General features: G+C 47.8%; 1 protein-coding gene and 1 long non-coding RNA gene across 9 annotated transcripts in view; one reads left to right on the top strand and one right to left on the bottom strand.

Annotated features, from left to right (window-relative positions):
* LOC140410517 (uncharacterized) overlaps positions 1-10,685 on the top strand; it is a 130,380-nt gene extending 119,695 nt beyond the window's left edge. Inside the window, exon 4 of the long non-coding RNA XR_011940676.1 lies at positions 10,582-10,685. This is a non-coding gene — a long non-coding RNA (uncharacterized lncRNA). The remainder of the gene's footprint in view (positions 1-10,581) is intronic.
* allc (allantoicase) overlaps positions 1-16,290 on the bottom strand; it is a 65,352-nt gene that overhangs the window by 33,271 nt on the left and 15,791 nt on the right. For 3 of the 8 annotated variants that reach the window (XM_072498713.1, XM_072498712.1, XM_072498714.1), the window contains exons 3-4: positions 11,691-11,741; positions 9,481-9,568 (exon numbers count right to left, since the gene is read on the bottom strand). In XM_072498713.1, the coding sequence (XP_072354814.1) occupies positions 9,481-9,568; positions 11,691-11,741 (139 nt within the window). Of the gene's footprint in view, positions 1-9,480; positions 9,569-11,348; positions 11,557-11,690; positions 11,742-13,545; positions 13,726-16,290 lie in introns of those variants that run through there. The other 5 variants (XM_072498715.1, XM_072498717.1, XM_072498716.1 and 2 more) reach the window with 4 other exon arrangements.

The following is a 16,290-nucleotide window of genomic DNA, read 5'->3' as shown; positions in this document are numbered from 1 at the left end:
CCACCTGCGACCGCAGCCGCCGCAAGCCACCCGTCACCCTATTCGCTCGTCTCCGTGTCGGTGGTTGCATCGGATCTATGTGTGGGTGTGGTAACTGCAGGAACCCGGGATCCATCTGGGCGGCAGATGTTCGCTTGGCCTGGGCTGCCCTCCGACCGCCCGGTCCCTCTGCTGCTCCTACCTCCACCTGCTGTACCGGGACGGCTGTGTTGTGCGCACCAGTGAGTGTACCAGACGCCTCATCACTAAAGTGCCCAACCGTGGTGAGTGTTTCTGCGATGGTGGAGGGTGTTGGTGACAGCAGTGGCGTTGTGTCGTGCTCTTCGTCCCACTCTGAGTCCATGGCACTTTGGGGTGGGGGTTCGTCTCCACCCATCCACTCTGAGTCACTGTCCGGTATTTCGTCTTCCCGGGTATGGGTGTCCTGGGTAGTGCTGTCCCGGGTAGTGCTGTCCCGGGTAGTGCTGTCCCGGGTAGTGCTGTCCCGGGTAGTGCTGTCCCGGGTAGTGCTGTCCCGGGTAGTGCTGTCCCGGGTAGTGCTGTCCCGGGTAGTGCTGTCCCGGGTAGTGCTGTCCCGGGTAGTGCTGTCCCGGGTAGTGCTGTCCCGGGTAGTGCTGTCCCGGGTAGTGCTGTCCCGGGTAGTGCTGTCCCGGGTAGTGCTGTCCCGGGTAGTGCTGTCCCGGGTAGTGCTGTCCCGGGTAGTGCTGTCCCGGGTAGTGCTGTCCCGGGTAGTGCTGTCCCGGGTAGTGCTGTCCCGGGTAGTGCTGTCCCGGGTAGTGCTGTCCCGGGTAGTGCTGTCCCGGGTAGTGCTGTCCCGGGTAGTGCTGTCCCGGGTAGTGCTGTCCCGGGTAGGGGTGTCCCGGGTAGGGGTGTCCTGGGTAGGGGTGTCCCGGGTAGGGGTGTCCTGGGTAGTGGTGTCCTGGGTAGTGGTGTCCTGGCTCGGATGTGACGGGGGCCTGTGGCTGCCCCCCTCATCGCTGGGTGGTCGCTCCCGCACGTGACGGGGGGTGTCGTCTCCCTGTTGCTCCAAGTCTCTCCGTCTCCCGTGGTGTGCGAGGGGCATCCTGCGGGCGTCGCATGCTGGAGGGTCCGGGTCTCTCCGTCTCCCGTGGTCTCCGAGGGGCATCCTGCGGGCGTCGCATGCTGGAGGGTCCGGGTCTCTCCGTCTCCCGTGGTGTGCGAGGGGCATCCTGCGGGCGTCGCATGCTGGAGGGTGCGGGTCTCTCCGTCTCCCGTGGTGTGCGAGGGGCATCCTGCGGGCGGTGTGCATCTGCGGGGATGGATGCCTGGACGTTTGGTCCTGCGATACACAATGAAGCATGCATGGTTAGACATCAGGCAGTGATCAGGTGATACGGGGGAGGGGGATATAGGGGAGGGGGGATATGGGGACGGGCTGTTGGTGGCTCACTTGCTCGTGGGGCCCCGACCTCTGCATCAGCAACCTCCCGGTCCTCAGGTCCGCCAGCCAGTTCCAGGGCCCTTTCCTCGTGTACGGTCAGTGGCCTCTCATCAGCGGGCCCTCCTCCAGTCCTCACATGCTCCCTATTGTTGTGTGCGCGCTTCTCCTGTGGGGGGGGGGGGGGGGTGGTGGCAGGGGTAAAAGGCAAGTGTTAGGCAGGTATATGAATGCACGCCATCGGTTTGCGCGTGCATTGCAGAGGTTAAGGTTAGAGCTGGATTCACTTGGGGATATGGGGGATATGGGGGAGGGGGGGATATGGGGGAGGGGGGATATGGGGGGGGATATGGGGGAGGGGGGATATGGGGGAGGGGGGATATGGGGAGGGGGGATATGGGGGGAGGGGGGGATATGGGGGAGGGGGGGATATGGGGGAAGGGGGGATATGGGGGAGGGGGGGATATGGGGGATATGGGGGAGGGGGGTATGGGGGAGGGGGGGATATGGGGGAGGGGGGATATGGGGGAGGGGGGGATATGGGGGAGGGGGGGATATGGGGGAGGGGGGATATGGGGGAGGGGGGATATGGGGGAGGGGGGATATGGGGGAGGGGGGATATGGGGGAGGGGGGATATGGGGGAGGGGGGATATGGGGGAGGGGGGATATGGGGGAGGGGGGATATGGGGAGGGGGATATGGGGAGGGGGGATATGGGGGAGGGGGGATATGGGGGAGGGGGGATATGGGGGATGGGGGATATGGTGAGGGGGGGGATATGGGGGATATGGGGAGGGGGGGATATGGGGGAGGCTCACCCTGCCTGCTCTGACGAGGTCGTTCACCTTCTTGTGGCACTGGGTGCCTGTCCGTGGTGTTGGGGCCACAGCGGTGACGGCCTCTGCCACTTCCCTCCACAGATGCCGGCTGTGGCGTGGGGCAACTCTGCGGCCGTGCCGGGATACAGGGCGTCCCTCCTCTGCTCCACCGCGTCCAGGAGCGCCTCCACATCGCGTGACTCGAACCTCGGGGCTGAGCGACGGCTAGCCATCCAGTCGGGGTGTTGCGGTCGGGTGTTGCGGTCGGGTGGGGGGGGAGCTGCGCGGCCTTATGAGCCGTCACGCCGTGCAGCGCGTATGACGCTGCACGGCGTGAACCATTGCGCAAGCGCGGATCCCGTCACTTCACTGCTAGCCCATTTCGGGCCGGAGACTATCGGCCCATTTTTATGACGTGACGCAAGTGGGATTTGCGCCGTTTTTTGCGCCGATCGGCGGACTTTCCGCCGATAACGGAGAATTTCGCCCCTGATTTCCAACTGATGCAATCAATTGCAAAGCCAGCATCGGACTGATATCACACATATATGTATTTGTCTGGAATAAAAATAGGCAACTCCAAAGTCAAACTACTTGAACTGAGTACGACTGGGGATAAATAAGGTTTAAGATGGGTCAAATCTGATCAATTCTGATTCCTAAATGAATGTAATTTATCCCTGGTGGAAATATATTTTGTTAAAGACAAGTACTGCATGCACACTCAGCACATAACTGACACTTGAGACCTAATTTTAACCGCCCCCCCCCCCCCCCCCCCCCCCCCCCCCCCCCGCGCTCCCCCCCCACACACACACACACACAAAATAAGTGGAGTTCAGTGAGGTAAAAAGTTAAAACCTGAAACAGGAACCAAATCTGCCGATTTTCAGTTTTAACAGAAGTGGAACGAGAGGCAGTTAACCAATTCACTATCAGGAGGCTGGTCGTTTGGTCAAAATTTTAAGTAGATTTGATATTCTGGTAAGCTGCCCATTGTGTATTTTTTGACAAAGAGTTATCCAGACTCAGAACTTTAGCTCCCTTTTCTCTCCACAGATGCTGTCAGACTTGCTGAGATTGTCCAGTATTTTCTGTTTTTATCGCATATGAGGATCTGGCGGTGCCATTTGATCCAGAAAAATGTTACCATGTGCTTACTGGTCACAGGAGTTCTGTTTTTGATTTTCCACAAAGCCTTTTCCGCCACAGTGTGTTCCTCAGTAGTTTATGTGAACAATAGATTATAAAGTCATCAAAGCTCTAAGGTCTGGAATACAAATTTGCATCACAACACAAGGGACAGTCACATGATTGTAACACTGGTCCAGAATTGATGAGTAGAAAATAATCAGTCTTGGCATTAACGATGAGGGTAGAGGGGCCAAAAGAACAGAGTTAGGAGGAAGTTGCCTTGAGAAGAGGAGTTTGGTTCTGTCCTTAATCTCCATGTGACAATGAAGTAGTCGGAAAATGAGAGGTAGGCATTATTCTTTTTAAGATAGTCCACTCAAGTCCGGCAATGATGACAAGGTCAGCCAGACACAAGGTTCACTCAAGTTAATAGCCCACAGCCGGGAAAGTCCAGAGGTGAGAAACGATGAAGGGTTGGCAGAAGAAAGGAAAGGGAGATGTTGAGCATGTCAATTGAGGCTGCAATGTCAAGGTGGATAGTTGGAAATTATGGTACGTGCTGGTGAGGTAATTGCAGGGTGTATTTTTAGAAATAGTGGAAACTGAGGCTAGCAAAATTCTCTACTGAACATTCTGAACATAATTAATGATGGACAATCTCATTGTATCATATTGTAATGAAGAACTCAGGATTCAGATAATTCTAAAGGACAAGAACATTCTCCAATTCCTTCAATCATTTTCTACTCCTAATATCCTGAAAAATTAGATTCATATAGTTTGGGATTTCAGCTTGTTCGATGCTTTCATAATTATTTCCCAGACACACACTCATCTTTGCTAATAACTGTTATGATTATTAGTTGTCGCAATGATTAATTACCCACATTAACATCTGACCTTTAGTATAATGCTAATATCATAAGGCTCTGCTGTAATACTTAATCATTTGTATTCTCTTTCAATCCCCTCCAGCCTTATTCTCTCTTCTTTCTTCAAGGCACTGGGTTATGCCAGTCCAAAGATGTGCAAGTTAGGGGGATTGGCCGTGCTAAATTGCCTCCTTAGTGTCCAATGTTTAGGTGGGGTTTTGGGGTTACAAGGTTAGGTGGTTAGGGTGGGGGGTTGTGCCTCTTTTGGAGGGTCAGTGCAGACTTGATGGGTCAAATGGCAGCCTTCTGCACTGTATGGATTCTATGATTCTAAAGCTCCATCAGTGCCAGGTATTTTCTATTTTTTCACCCAACTAGCTATTCTTCATACGTGAGCTCCTGTATCAAATGTTGATAGAACCTCTTATCGTGGAGACATCATAACCACTTCTAGTTCTTTCCTCACCCAGAAGCCTGAATAGGCTTTGTAAGTGGGTTTATTTTTGTCCATTAGCATGCCTATAGTTTTGCACTTTGCTATGATCAGCTTGCTTAACACAAACCAGGACCAAACACAGAGACCATAAGACATAGGAGCAGAATTAGGCCACTCGGCCCATCGAATCTGCTCCGCCATTCAATCATGGCTGATATTTTCTCATCCCCATTCTCCTGCCTTCTCCCCATAACCCCTAATCCCCTTATTAATCAAGAAACTATCTAACTCTGTCTTAAAGACACTCAATGATTTGGCCTCCACAGCCTTCTGCGGCAAAGAGTTCCACAGATTCACCACCCTCTGGCTGAACAAATTCCTCCTCGTCTCAGTTTTAAAGGATCGTCCCTCTAGTTTGAGATGATGTCCTCTGGTTCTAGTTTTTCCTACAAGTGGAAACATCTTCTCCACATCCACTCTATCCAGGCCTCGCAGTATCCTGTAAGTTTCAATAAGATCCCCCTCATCCTTCTAAACTCCAACGAGTACAGACCCAGAGTTCTCAACCGTTCTTCATTCCAGGGATCATTCTTGTGAACCTCCTCTGGACCCTTTCCAAGGCCAGCACATCCTTCCTTAGATACGGGGCCCAGATCTGCTCACAATACTCCAAATGGGGTCTGACAGAGCCTTATACAGCCACAGAAGTACATCCCTGGTTTTATATTCTAGCCCTGTTGACATGAATGCTAACATTGCAATTGCCTTCTTAACTGCCGACTGAACCTGCAGATTAACCTTAACAGATTTGTGAACAAGGACCCCCAAGTCCTTTTGTGCTTCTGATTTCCTAAGCGTTTCCCCATTTAGAAAATAGTCTATGCCTAAATTCCTCCTTCTAAAGTGCATAACCTCACACTTTTCCACATTGTATTTAATTTGCCACTTCATTGCCCACTCTCCTAGCTTGTCCAAATCCTTCTGCAACCCCCTTGCTTCCTCAATGCTACCTGTCCCTCTACAGATCTTTGTATCATCTGCAAACTTAGCAACAGTGCCTTCAATTCCTTCTTCCAGATCATTTATGTATATTGTAAAAGGTTGAGGTTCTAGCACAGACCCCTGAGGCACACCACTAGTCACCTGCTGCCATCCTGAAAAAGATCCCTTTATCCCCACTCTCTGCCTTCTGCCAGTCAGCCAATCCTCTATCCATGCCAGGATCTTACCCTTAACACCATGGGCTTCTAACTTATTTAACAGTCTCCTATGCGGCACCTTGTCAAAGGCCTTCAGGAAATCTAAATATATCATGTCCACTAGTTCTCCTTTGTCTAACTTTCTTGTTACCTCCTCAAAGAACTCTAACAGATTTGTCAGACACGACCTCCCTTTGACAAAGCCGTGCTGACTCAGTCCTATTTTATCATGCACTTCCAAGCACTTCGCAATCTCATCTTTAATAACAGACTCTAAAATCTTACCAATGACCGAAGTCAGGCTAACCGGCCTATAATTTCCCGTCTTCTGCCTCCCTCCCTTCTTAAACATGGGTGTTACATTAGCCACTTTCCAGTCTTCTGGAACCCTTCCTGTCACCAATGCCTCCACAATTTCCTCAGCCATCTCTTTTAGGACCCTGGGGTGTAGTCCATCCGGTCCAGGTGACTTATCCACCTTCAGACCTTTCAGTTTCCCCGAACCTTCTCCTTAGTCATGGTCACTGCACTTACCTCTGCCCCCTGGAGCTCTGGCATCCTACTGGTGTCTTCCACCGTGAAGACTGATGCAAAATAACTATTCAGTTTGTCTGCCATTTCTTTGTTTCCTATTATTACTTCTCCAGCCACATTTTCCAGTGGTCCAATGTCTTTTTTTGCCTCTCTCTTACCTTCTTTATATTGAAAAAAATACTTCCTATCTTCCTTTATATTACTTGCTAGCTTGCACTCATACTTCATCTTCTCCCCCCTTATTGCTTCTTTAGTTGTCCTCTGCTCACTTTTAAAGGCTTCCCAATCCTCTAGCTTCCCACTAATCCTCGCCACTTTGTATGCTTTTTCTTTTGCTTTTATGCTGTCCTTGACATCCCTCGTCAGCCATGGATTACTTGTCCTCCCCTTAGCATGTTTCCTCCTCCTTGGGATTAATTTCTGTTGGTGCCTCCCTAATAACCCCCAAAAAGTCCTGCCATTGCTGTTCCACTGTCTTCCCTGCTAGGCTCCTTTTCCAATCAACTCTGGCCAGCTCCTCCCTCATGTCTTTGTAGTTACCCTTATTTAATTGTAATACCGTTACATCTGATTGCAGCTTCTCCCTCTCAAACTGCCGGGTAAATTCTATCATATTGTGGTCACTGCTCCCTAAGGGTTCCTTCACCTTAAGTTCCCTAATCAAGTCCCACATCACCAAATCCAGAATTGCCTGTTCCCTAGTAGGCTCTGTCACAAGCTGCTCGGAAAAAACATCTCTTAGACATTCCACAAATTCCTTTTCTTGGGATCCACTACCAACCTGATTTTCCCAGTCCACCTGCATATTGAAGTCCCCCATGATTATTGTAATGTTGCCTTTTTTACATGCCTTTTCTATCCCCTGATTTATTTTCTGCCCCACATCCTGACTACTGCTAGGGGGCGTGTACATAATTCCCATCAGGGTGCTTTTACCTTTGCGATTCCTCAACTCTATCCACAGAGATTCTATGCCTTCTGATCCTATATCGCTCTTTGCTATCGATTTAACTTCATTCCTTACTAACAATACGACCCCGCCCCCTTTTCCCATCTGCCTGTCCTTTCGATAAGACATATATCCTTGGATACAGAGGGCGGCATTCTCCATTCCTGAGACTAAGGGCTGGATTCTCCGATTCTGCGGCTTTTTCTGGGGTTGGATCTCCCGAATTTACTATATTATTACTGGGTGGCAAATGCTGAGAAGGTGAGGAGCTGGGTTAGAGGGGGGGGACTCCCAGTGGGTTAGAATGGAGGAGAGTGAGGAGGTTGAGGGCATTGGCAACAGCGCCATTCCCGCTTTCCCGTGAAAATATTCAGGGAGTCCGATGGTGGTGGCGATGTTGAAGATCTGGAGGCAGTTGTGCCAGCACTTTAGGTTGTAGGCGGGGTCAAGGCAAAGGCCGATTTGGGGGAACCATAGGTTTGAGCCAGGGAAATGGGATGGGAGTTTTCGGAGATGGGAGGAGAGGAGAGTTAGGATATTAAAGGATTTGTGTCTGGGGGCCGGTTTGTGAGGCTGGAGGAGCTGGGGGAGAAATATGGGTTGGGGCAGGGGGAGATGTTTAGATATAAGCAGGTCCGAGATTTCGCTAGGAAGGAGGTACAGAGTTTTCTAGTGGTGCCGGCCCCCACACTGTTGTAAGAGGTACTGACTGCAGGGGGAATGGAGAAGGGGGTGGTGTCGGCGATTTATGGGGTGATGCTGGGGGAGGATAAGGTATCACTGGAGGGGATTACGGCAAAGTGGGAGGAAGAGTTGAGGGAGGGTATGGAGGAGGGGTTGTGGTGTGAGGTGCTCCGGAGGGTGAATGCCTCAACTTTGTGCGTGAGGTTGGTGTTGATACAGTTGACGGTGGTGTATAAGGCATACCTCACAAGGACGAGGATGAGCTGACTCTTTGAGGGGGTGGAAGATGTTTGTGAACGCTATGCGGGGGGCCCTGCAAATCAGGTTCATGTGTTTTGGTCTTGTCCAAAACTGGAGAGGTATTGGACAGAGGTGTTTAGGGTAATCTCGAAGATGGTGCACATGAGACTCGAACCAGGTCCCCTAGAAGCCATATTCGGGGTGTTGGATCAGCCGGGGTTGGAAGTGGGTGCGGAGGCAGATATCTTAGCCTTCGCCTCGCTGATCGCCTGAAGGCGGGTCCTGTTGGGGCGGAGGTCAACTTCTCTGCCTTGTGCCTCGGCGTGGCGAGGGGACCTGCTGGAGTTCTTAACACTCAAGAAAGTGAAGTTCGAGCTGAGGGAAAGGATGGAAGGGTTCTACAATTCATGGCCTTTGTTTATCCTGCATTTTCAAGAATTGGATGACATCAAACATGAGTTTATTGTCTAGGTTATTGGTGATTATGTGTGCGATAATGGTGGATTCCTGATTCTTTTTCTTTTGTGTTTTGTATTCAAAATGTTGGGGGCTGTTTGGGGGTGGGTGGGATAAAGGGATTGTTGGCCAGGGGATTGCCATTGTATTTGTTATTGTTGATTATTTGTTGGTGGGTGTAAATTTGATGAAAATGTGAAAAAGGAGAATATAAATATTTTACAAAAAAAGAGAGGCCCTGCCTATCTCTTTAATAAATAAATCACCATAACGTTGTCCTGACCAATATTTATCCCATAATCAACATCACACAAACAGATTATCTGAACATTATCACCTTGCTGTTTGTGGGAGTTCACTGCATGCAAAACTGGACACCACATTTTCTGTGTTACAACAATGACTATGTATCGAAAGTACTTCATTAGCTGCAAAGTGCTTTGAGACGTCCAATAATCCCAAAAAGTTGTCCATAAATGCACGTTTTTCTTTTTTTAATAGAATTCCTTTGTCATCTGTTTGATACATATCAAATCAAACAGTGCCACTTTTACAGAATTCCAGTTTTGATTTTTCTTTCCAATTAAGGGGCAGTCTAGCCTGGCCAATCCACCTATCCTGCACATCTTTGGGTTGTGGGGGTGACACCCACCCAGATAAGGATAGAAAATGCAAACTTCTCATGGGCAGTGACCTGGAGCCGGGAACCACCTGGATCCTCGGCGTTCTGAGGCATCTCTAGTTTTGATTTTAACTTACCTGGAATTCGTTTTCTCCTGGTTTCCCATCCATCCATCCATTTACCAAAATTTGTAAAATCTTCTGCTTTCCATTGCGGTGCTACTCGCTATAAAACAATTTGTTTTAAAATTTGAGATGCAGGATTTTGATGAGTACACTGCTCACCATACCAGCCTCAGGAGGCACTCCCCATATATCAACTTAAGAATCCTCCCAACTCAATCTTCATGGCCCCTTATAGCCCCCATGCCAACTTCATGTCAAGCCATGCCCTCATCCATCCCCATAGCTCCTTATAGCCCCCATATTAATATATTGCAAATCCATGACACCCCATCCACCCTTGGCATCCTATAACCCCCCATGCTAACTTAATGTCAACCCACCCACCACCTGTGTCACTTAAATGCCAACTTACCCAGTGACCACCATGGTCAGATCTCAGAGGCCATGCGGAGATAAAATAAAGGTCTAATTATCTATTACAGCCTTCATTTTATTTTTAAAAATCTCACTCATGAAAGACAATTCGAAACTTTTAAATCTCAAGTGCTTAATCTCTTATAAAAACAAACAAACTTCTATTCATAATCCCCCACAAAGACAGTTAATTCTTTAATAACCTCTCTGGGCTGTCAAACAAAATGTCATACACTGCCCCTTTCCCCTACTAGTGAAAATGAGATATGTCAGAAATAGGAGTGGGACTGACATGTCCAGTTTTAAACATCTGGCGAATCAAACAATTCCATGAAAATCTGGTCTGATTCCTCTTGAATATGATTTCAAACCTAACCAGGCTTATTTAAGAACTGTTTAACAGTTAACTGTAAAGCTATTTCTTTGGTATTAACTTGGTTAATTCTTTGTTTAAAGTTTGTTTCAGCATAAAAGATGGTCAATCATCACGCCTGGGGTGAAGTATTCTTTCCTCACTTTTACAAATTTAAAAATGTTGGGAGTATTCTAACAAAATTTGGGGTCTGGTCGGGGTCTAACACAGGTTCAACACACGTTGATAGGCAGCTGAAGTAGATGTGTCTTATTTAATTTGATATGTATTCTGAAGGATACAGGTTTTCATTGAATATTGTCCATATATGTATGTTTGTTAAATAGGTTTTCTGGCTTGCACCCTTCATTTTGATCTGATAGAGCATCTGCCTACAAAAGAAAGAGGAATCATGTGCCTGCACTTGGTACATTCTAGTGAGCAGATACACAATGGTAAGGAATTTCTGTTTGAACCTGGGCGCCTCTGTCATTTACCTAGGTATTGGACAGGTGATGGCACAATCTGGACCATAGTGGAAGTGAAATGAACAGAGCAAAGTGGTTTGTGACAGAAAGTTAGAGCAGAATATCTGGAATAAAACCAAGAAAATATAATGTAGGGGGTACCTTCACATTTGTACTTACACTCACAGCCAACAGAAGGCTCAAAGAATCTGTATTTGTTTTATGCATCTCTGAACACTCTCATTAAGATCTGCTGATTGGTGTCTAGACTCCATTTTATAAGTTGGCAAACATAGGCGCCTGCACCTTGTCTACTTAAAAAAATGACTCATAAACAATGACGGAGATCAGTTAATATGATACCTTTTATCTCACCTTCTATGAGGAAGAAACCTCGGAACGTATATTGGGTGATGGTAAATTTACTGTCTTCTTTACACTATTCCTGATGTTCTTTTCCACGGCTGTCAATGTGAAAGAACACCAGGCACTGCCAAAATCTAATTTCATCCCTGTTAGCTGTCATTTCAAAACATTATGAATACTGAAAATACATGATGGCGTTTGGCACTGTGTCAGTCACCTACACATACTTATCTCTTTTTTTCTGTGTTTCTAAGCTATGCTACATCAAGCTGCATGGTCACCTGAATCTTCTGCTTTTGAATCCAGCCAGCATCTCCTCACTTCAGCATCTGGGGCAGGCGGGGAGGGAGTGGCAGTCAGTGAGCCAGTGGGGGGGGGGCACAAGATGATGCACGGAGAGTAAGAGGACACCAAAAGGTTTTGGTCATACCCTTGTTCTTCATAATAGCTGAGATTTATTTTCAAACTGTATGTTTTTCCTCAAATTATCTGCAGCAAAACACATGTGGTAAAAGCACCATCATTTAAGAACCTGGTTCACAAAGAATAGATGGATCACTTCAATTTACTGCCCAATTCGCCACTAGCAAAATCAACGGAACCATTTTATGCCTTGCACTCACCTTCAAAAGATTCTCTGCAACTGCAAACCAATCATCTGTTGCAAATAGAATCTGCAAAATAAGGTTAGTTAGTACATCGGCCTTGCCCCAACGTTCACCATGTAGACGGTTTCTTATCTGAATAATTAGCAGAGTTACACAGTTCCCACAGGTAGTGAAAGAATATCTGCTCAGACTGTGCTCATGCACATCCGTATAAAGTAATGGTTTGGAAAAAGGAAATCTGGGCACTGTTGTGGACATGGATAAAGAGGAGAGCTTTGATAGCCTAAATTGAGAAAGACAAAGCACTAAAATCAGGAAAGAGAATAGAAGAAAAATAAACAATCACAAAATGACAAAATATGCAAATTAAGCATTCATTTTATTAGGTAACATATTACTCTGTTTCTTTCTATAATCTTAACTTTAGCTTTCTCTTAAGGGAAAACACTGGGAATAATTTAAGCAATCTGAGATGTCAACATAATATCAGATTTTGCACTATAATGCCATGTACATTATTATATAAACAATGATGAACGCATCTATACCTTCCCATTCAAAATATCCTCATAAATATTGAAATCTAATGTCACAGTTTGTCAGAAATTAAGGCAATAATTGAATCCCACCATTTCATTGCAAACACACTGGGCACGATTCTCCGAGCCCCGTGCCGGGCCAGAGAATCGGCGCAACTGCGCCACGCCGCCCCTACGCCGGCACGCAGTTCTCCGAGGTGCAGAGATTTGGTGGCATTTGCACCGGTGCATTTGGCACGCCGCCAGTCGCGGGCCGTTGTCCGCGGCCGGGCCGCCGATCCTCCGGCCCGGATGGGCCCAGCGGCCGCGCAGGAAAGGCAGAGTCCCGCCGGCGCCGTTCACCCCTGGTCGCTGCCGGCGGGAACTCTGCACGAAGGGTCGGGGGCAGCCTGTGGGGTGGGGGGGGGGGGAAGAAGGGGGGCTCCGTCCCCGGGGGGGGGGAACTCCGATGGGGTCTGGCCCATGATCGGGGCCCATTAATCGGCAGGCCGGCCTCTCCCCCCCCCGGGCCTACTGCACGGCCGGCCCCTGAACCCCCATGCCATGTTGCGTAGGGGCCGGCGCGCTGAAGAAGTCCCCCGCGCATGCGCGGGTGGGCACGGCCCAACTGTGCATGCGCGGGCGCCCATTTGGTGCTGGGATGGGACGCTGGAGCTGCATGAACCGCTCCAGCCCATTTCGCGCTGTCGTGAAACGCGACGGCGTTCACGACGGCGCAAACACTTAGTCTCCATTTTGGAGAATCACGCCCACAATTTATACTTCATTCTGAGAGTGGATGCTACCCTATAAATCTCTGCATTGGATTGCTGCTTCATGTCCCATTGTGAGTCAATCAGTATCTTCTATGAAATTAAACACTGAATTAATTGTTGGGTTAAGTAATCAAATAAATGTCCTTCTTCATCATGTTTTCAGCTTTGTTTTTTCCACATGCAATCACCTACGTTTTCTGCTGAGTGAAAACCATAACTTATTATCACCAGAAGCAAGATGAATCCTGATTTATATTCTATAAAGTTGGTTTAATACTTAAGTAACTTAATAAATACATAAAAACATAACTAATATATGTAACACTTAGTATTACCAAGCTGCTCAGAGTGTAACTCCAGTGATACTGCAGCCTATCTTAGTCTAGAGTGTAGGACAGTTCTAAGGGTCAGGAACACCCTGGGCTGGATTCTCCACACCCCGATGCCGAAATCGCAGCCGGCGCGGGGGCGGAGAATCCACTTTCCCGCATGGAACCGGGACAGGTGCTGGTTCCCCGATTCTGCGAGCCTCGAAAAGCAGTGTACTCTGAGTACACCGTGCCACCTAGGACCTACCTGGGGCCATTGCCAGAGGCCCACTCCGCCATTATCCACCCCCGACCGGCCGCAGTCCCGACGGCGTGGATCTAATATGGTCCAGCCGCGCCGCCCTGGTCGGGGCTTTCTAGGCGGCAGGGAAATATTTGTGCGGGCATTGAGGGTCGGGGGCATGGCCGTTCAAGGGGTTTATAATTAGGGTCCAGCTGCGCGGTCCACGTCCGCCATGGAGCATGGCGCGGCCGCTGGAGGCCGTTGCCGTGCGCATGTGCGGCCTCCGACCCGGAAGTGCGGGGCCCGAACCTGCAGCAAAAGCTGCTAGATTTACGCCAGGTCCCTGCTAGCCCCCTGCTGGGCTAGGAATATGTGCTCCTTTCATGCCAGTTTTTCTGGTGTGAAACGCCACAGTTTTGACGCCAGCATAGGGACACAGTCCCAATAACGGAGAATCCAGCCCCATTTATTTGGGTGTACAACAGGCACAAAGCATACAAGTTTAACAGTGAAGTGGCCTACATCTAATCTGAACATCCATTAGTTTTGTGGACAAATTTGTGTAGCCCTACTTTTCAGACCACCCGGGCAGACATCTAAAAAAGGTGCTAGGCACCTTGCATATTTTAACAAGCAACCATATCCCTGTTTTAGGACTCCATCTCAAACTATGTCACTGAGGAGCCAAGTAGAAATCAGGCCTGCACTAGACAGGATTCTTCAATGGACCCCACAAGCAAGTGTAAAAATAATTGATTAAGAAGGACTCACTTCCAATGGATCAAGAGGAACAAGAATGCTCCCTCGAAGTCCACAAGTATCATTGTTGCCCTCCATACCAGAATCTGCTCCAACGCTTCCCCAGAAGGCATCTGCTGGGAAGGCAGTCAACCCTAAATTAGCGCTTCCCGTCTGCTGAGCTGACTATGGAAACATGCCCATCACCGGCAGCTTCCAATGAATGTGCTGATAGCCCAGAGCACCAATTTCAAAAAAGGACCCAGACAAATGTTTATCCTTACACATTTGAGAACTCTGTAACTATGGCCTGAAAGGTCATGTGGTAATGGCACCCAATTCTCCAAAGTTAGCTAAATCGAGTAAATGCTCAGAGCCAAGACTCAAGTCTAGAAACACACTAGAAATGAGAGAGAAAATATGCATGCCAGGCAAATTTTAAAAGAATGAGACAATTAAAATAGCAGATCACAATAGAGGGAAATTAAATGTGAAAAGCTATGGAGAGCCTCAGAAGGCAAGTCATCCACATAACAGTCTTTAGCAAAACTGAAGAGGCAGGGGGGAAAGATTAAGAAAAATAGAACTCTACATGGAGGCACAATTTCTGCAGACAAGTGACAGAGCAGCTCTTTATCTGAATCCCTATTTGATGTCACTTGAAATGGAGATGCTACATAAGGTACCACCCCCTATGTTAACACTCTAACATGCCTGCAGGAAGATGCAGTAAAGTTTCATGTTACAGCTGGCCATTACGGTACTGGAACTATTAAACTTGAAGAGGGCTAATTTCAATGGGAAGGGACTTATCCAGAATAAAATGGAACCTATGACTGACAAAAACTGTAACAGAACAATAATAATAAGAACAATGGGTGATCTTGAAAGAATAGATGCTTCAGGTCGACGTTAGGCAATACCAACAGGGGCAAAAGGGAAAGGAGCTAAAAACATGGCTCCGTGGATGACAAGCGAGATAGATGTGGTGAGGAAACAAAAATGGACGTTGTATAATGCAGATCAGGTGAATTCTTCAATTGAAAAACAGGTCATATATAATAGGTTGAAAGGGGAGGTGAAGAGGAAAATAAGATTGGCAAAGAGAGAGTATGGGCATAGAATGGCATCAACCTAAAAGGAACCAAACACATTTCTATCAGTATGTAAATAGTAAACGGGTAGTGAGAGGTGAAGCGGGTCCGATCAGGGACAAAGATGGATATATAGAACCACAAGACAAAGTTAAAATACTTATGAATTCTTTGTATCCATGTTTACTGAGGAAGAGGAATCTGACAAACTATCGGTCGAAGCAGAGATAGTGGAGGCAGAAAATAGATGGCTTGCATCTCAGGTTGCTAAAGGGAGTGGCGGTAGAGATGGCGAAAGGGCTTACCTTAATTTTTCAAGTTTGCCTAGATGTCAGGGAAGTGCCAGAAAACTGGAAATCAACAAATATGACACTCTCATTCAAGAAGGATGTGAGGACAGTCATATAGCAGCTACAGGCCTGTCAGTCTAATGTCAGTGGTGGGTAACATTTTGGAATCCTTAATCAGGGAAATAAAATCAACAGGCACTTGGAGAGGTTTGAATTAATTAAGAAGAGTCAGCACAGATTTGCAAAAGGCAAATATGTGTGATGAATTAACTGAATTTTTAATGAAATAAAAGGTCAATGAGGGATGGTGTTTCTATAGATCTTAAGAAAGTGTTTGGCAAGGTACCATATAAAAGGCTGGCTGAAAAAATCTAGGTCCAAGAATAGCGGGGGTCTGTGCTCTATTAGATTTTTTTAATGGCTTGAAGACAGAAAGCAGCAAAGTCGTGGTAGATGGTTGTTTTTTGGACAGTAGACAGTATTCGCAGCGGTAGACCCTTTTTTGTTTCATATAAATAACTTGAATTTTGGCACACAGAATAACATTTCAAAACTGCACATGATACCAAACTTGGAGGCATGGCAGCAGAAACAGTGGGCGGGATTCTCCGAAATGGAGGCAGAGTGTTCGCGTCGTCGTGAAAGCC

This window comes from Scyliorhinus torazame, chromosome 4 (assembly GCF_047496885.1).
Source record: "Scyliorhinus torazame isolate Kashiwa2021f chromosome 4, sScyTor2.1, whole genome shotgun sequence".
NCBI classification, from domain to species: domain Eukaryota; kingdom Metazoa; phylum Chordata; class Chondrichthyes; order Carcharhiniformes; family Scyliorhinidae; genus Scyliorhinus; species Scyliorhinus torazame.
This window is presented reverse-complemented; position numbering and strand designations above follow the sequence as displayed.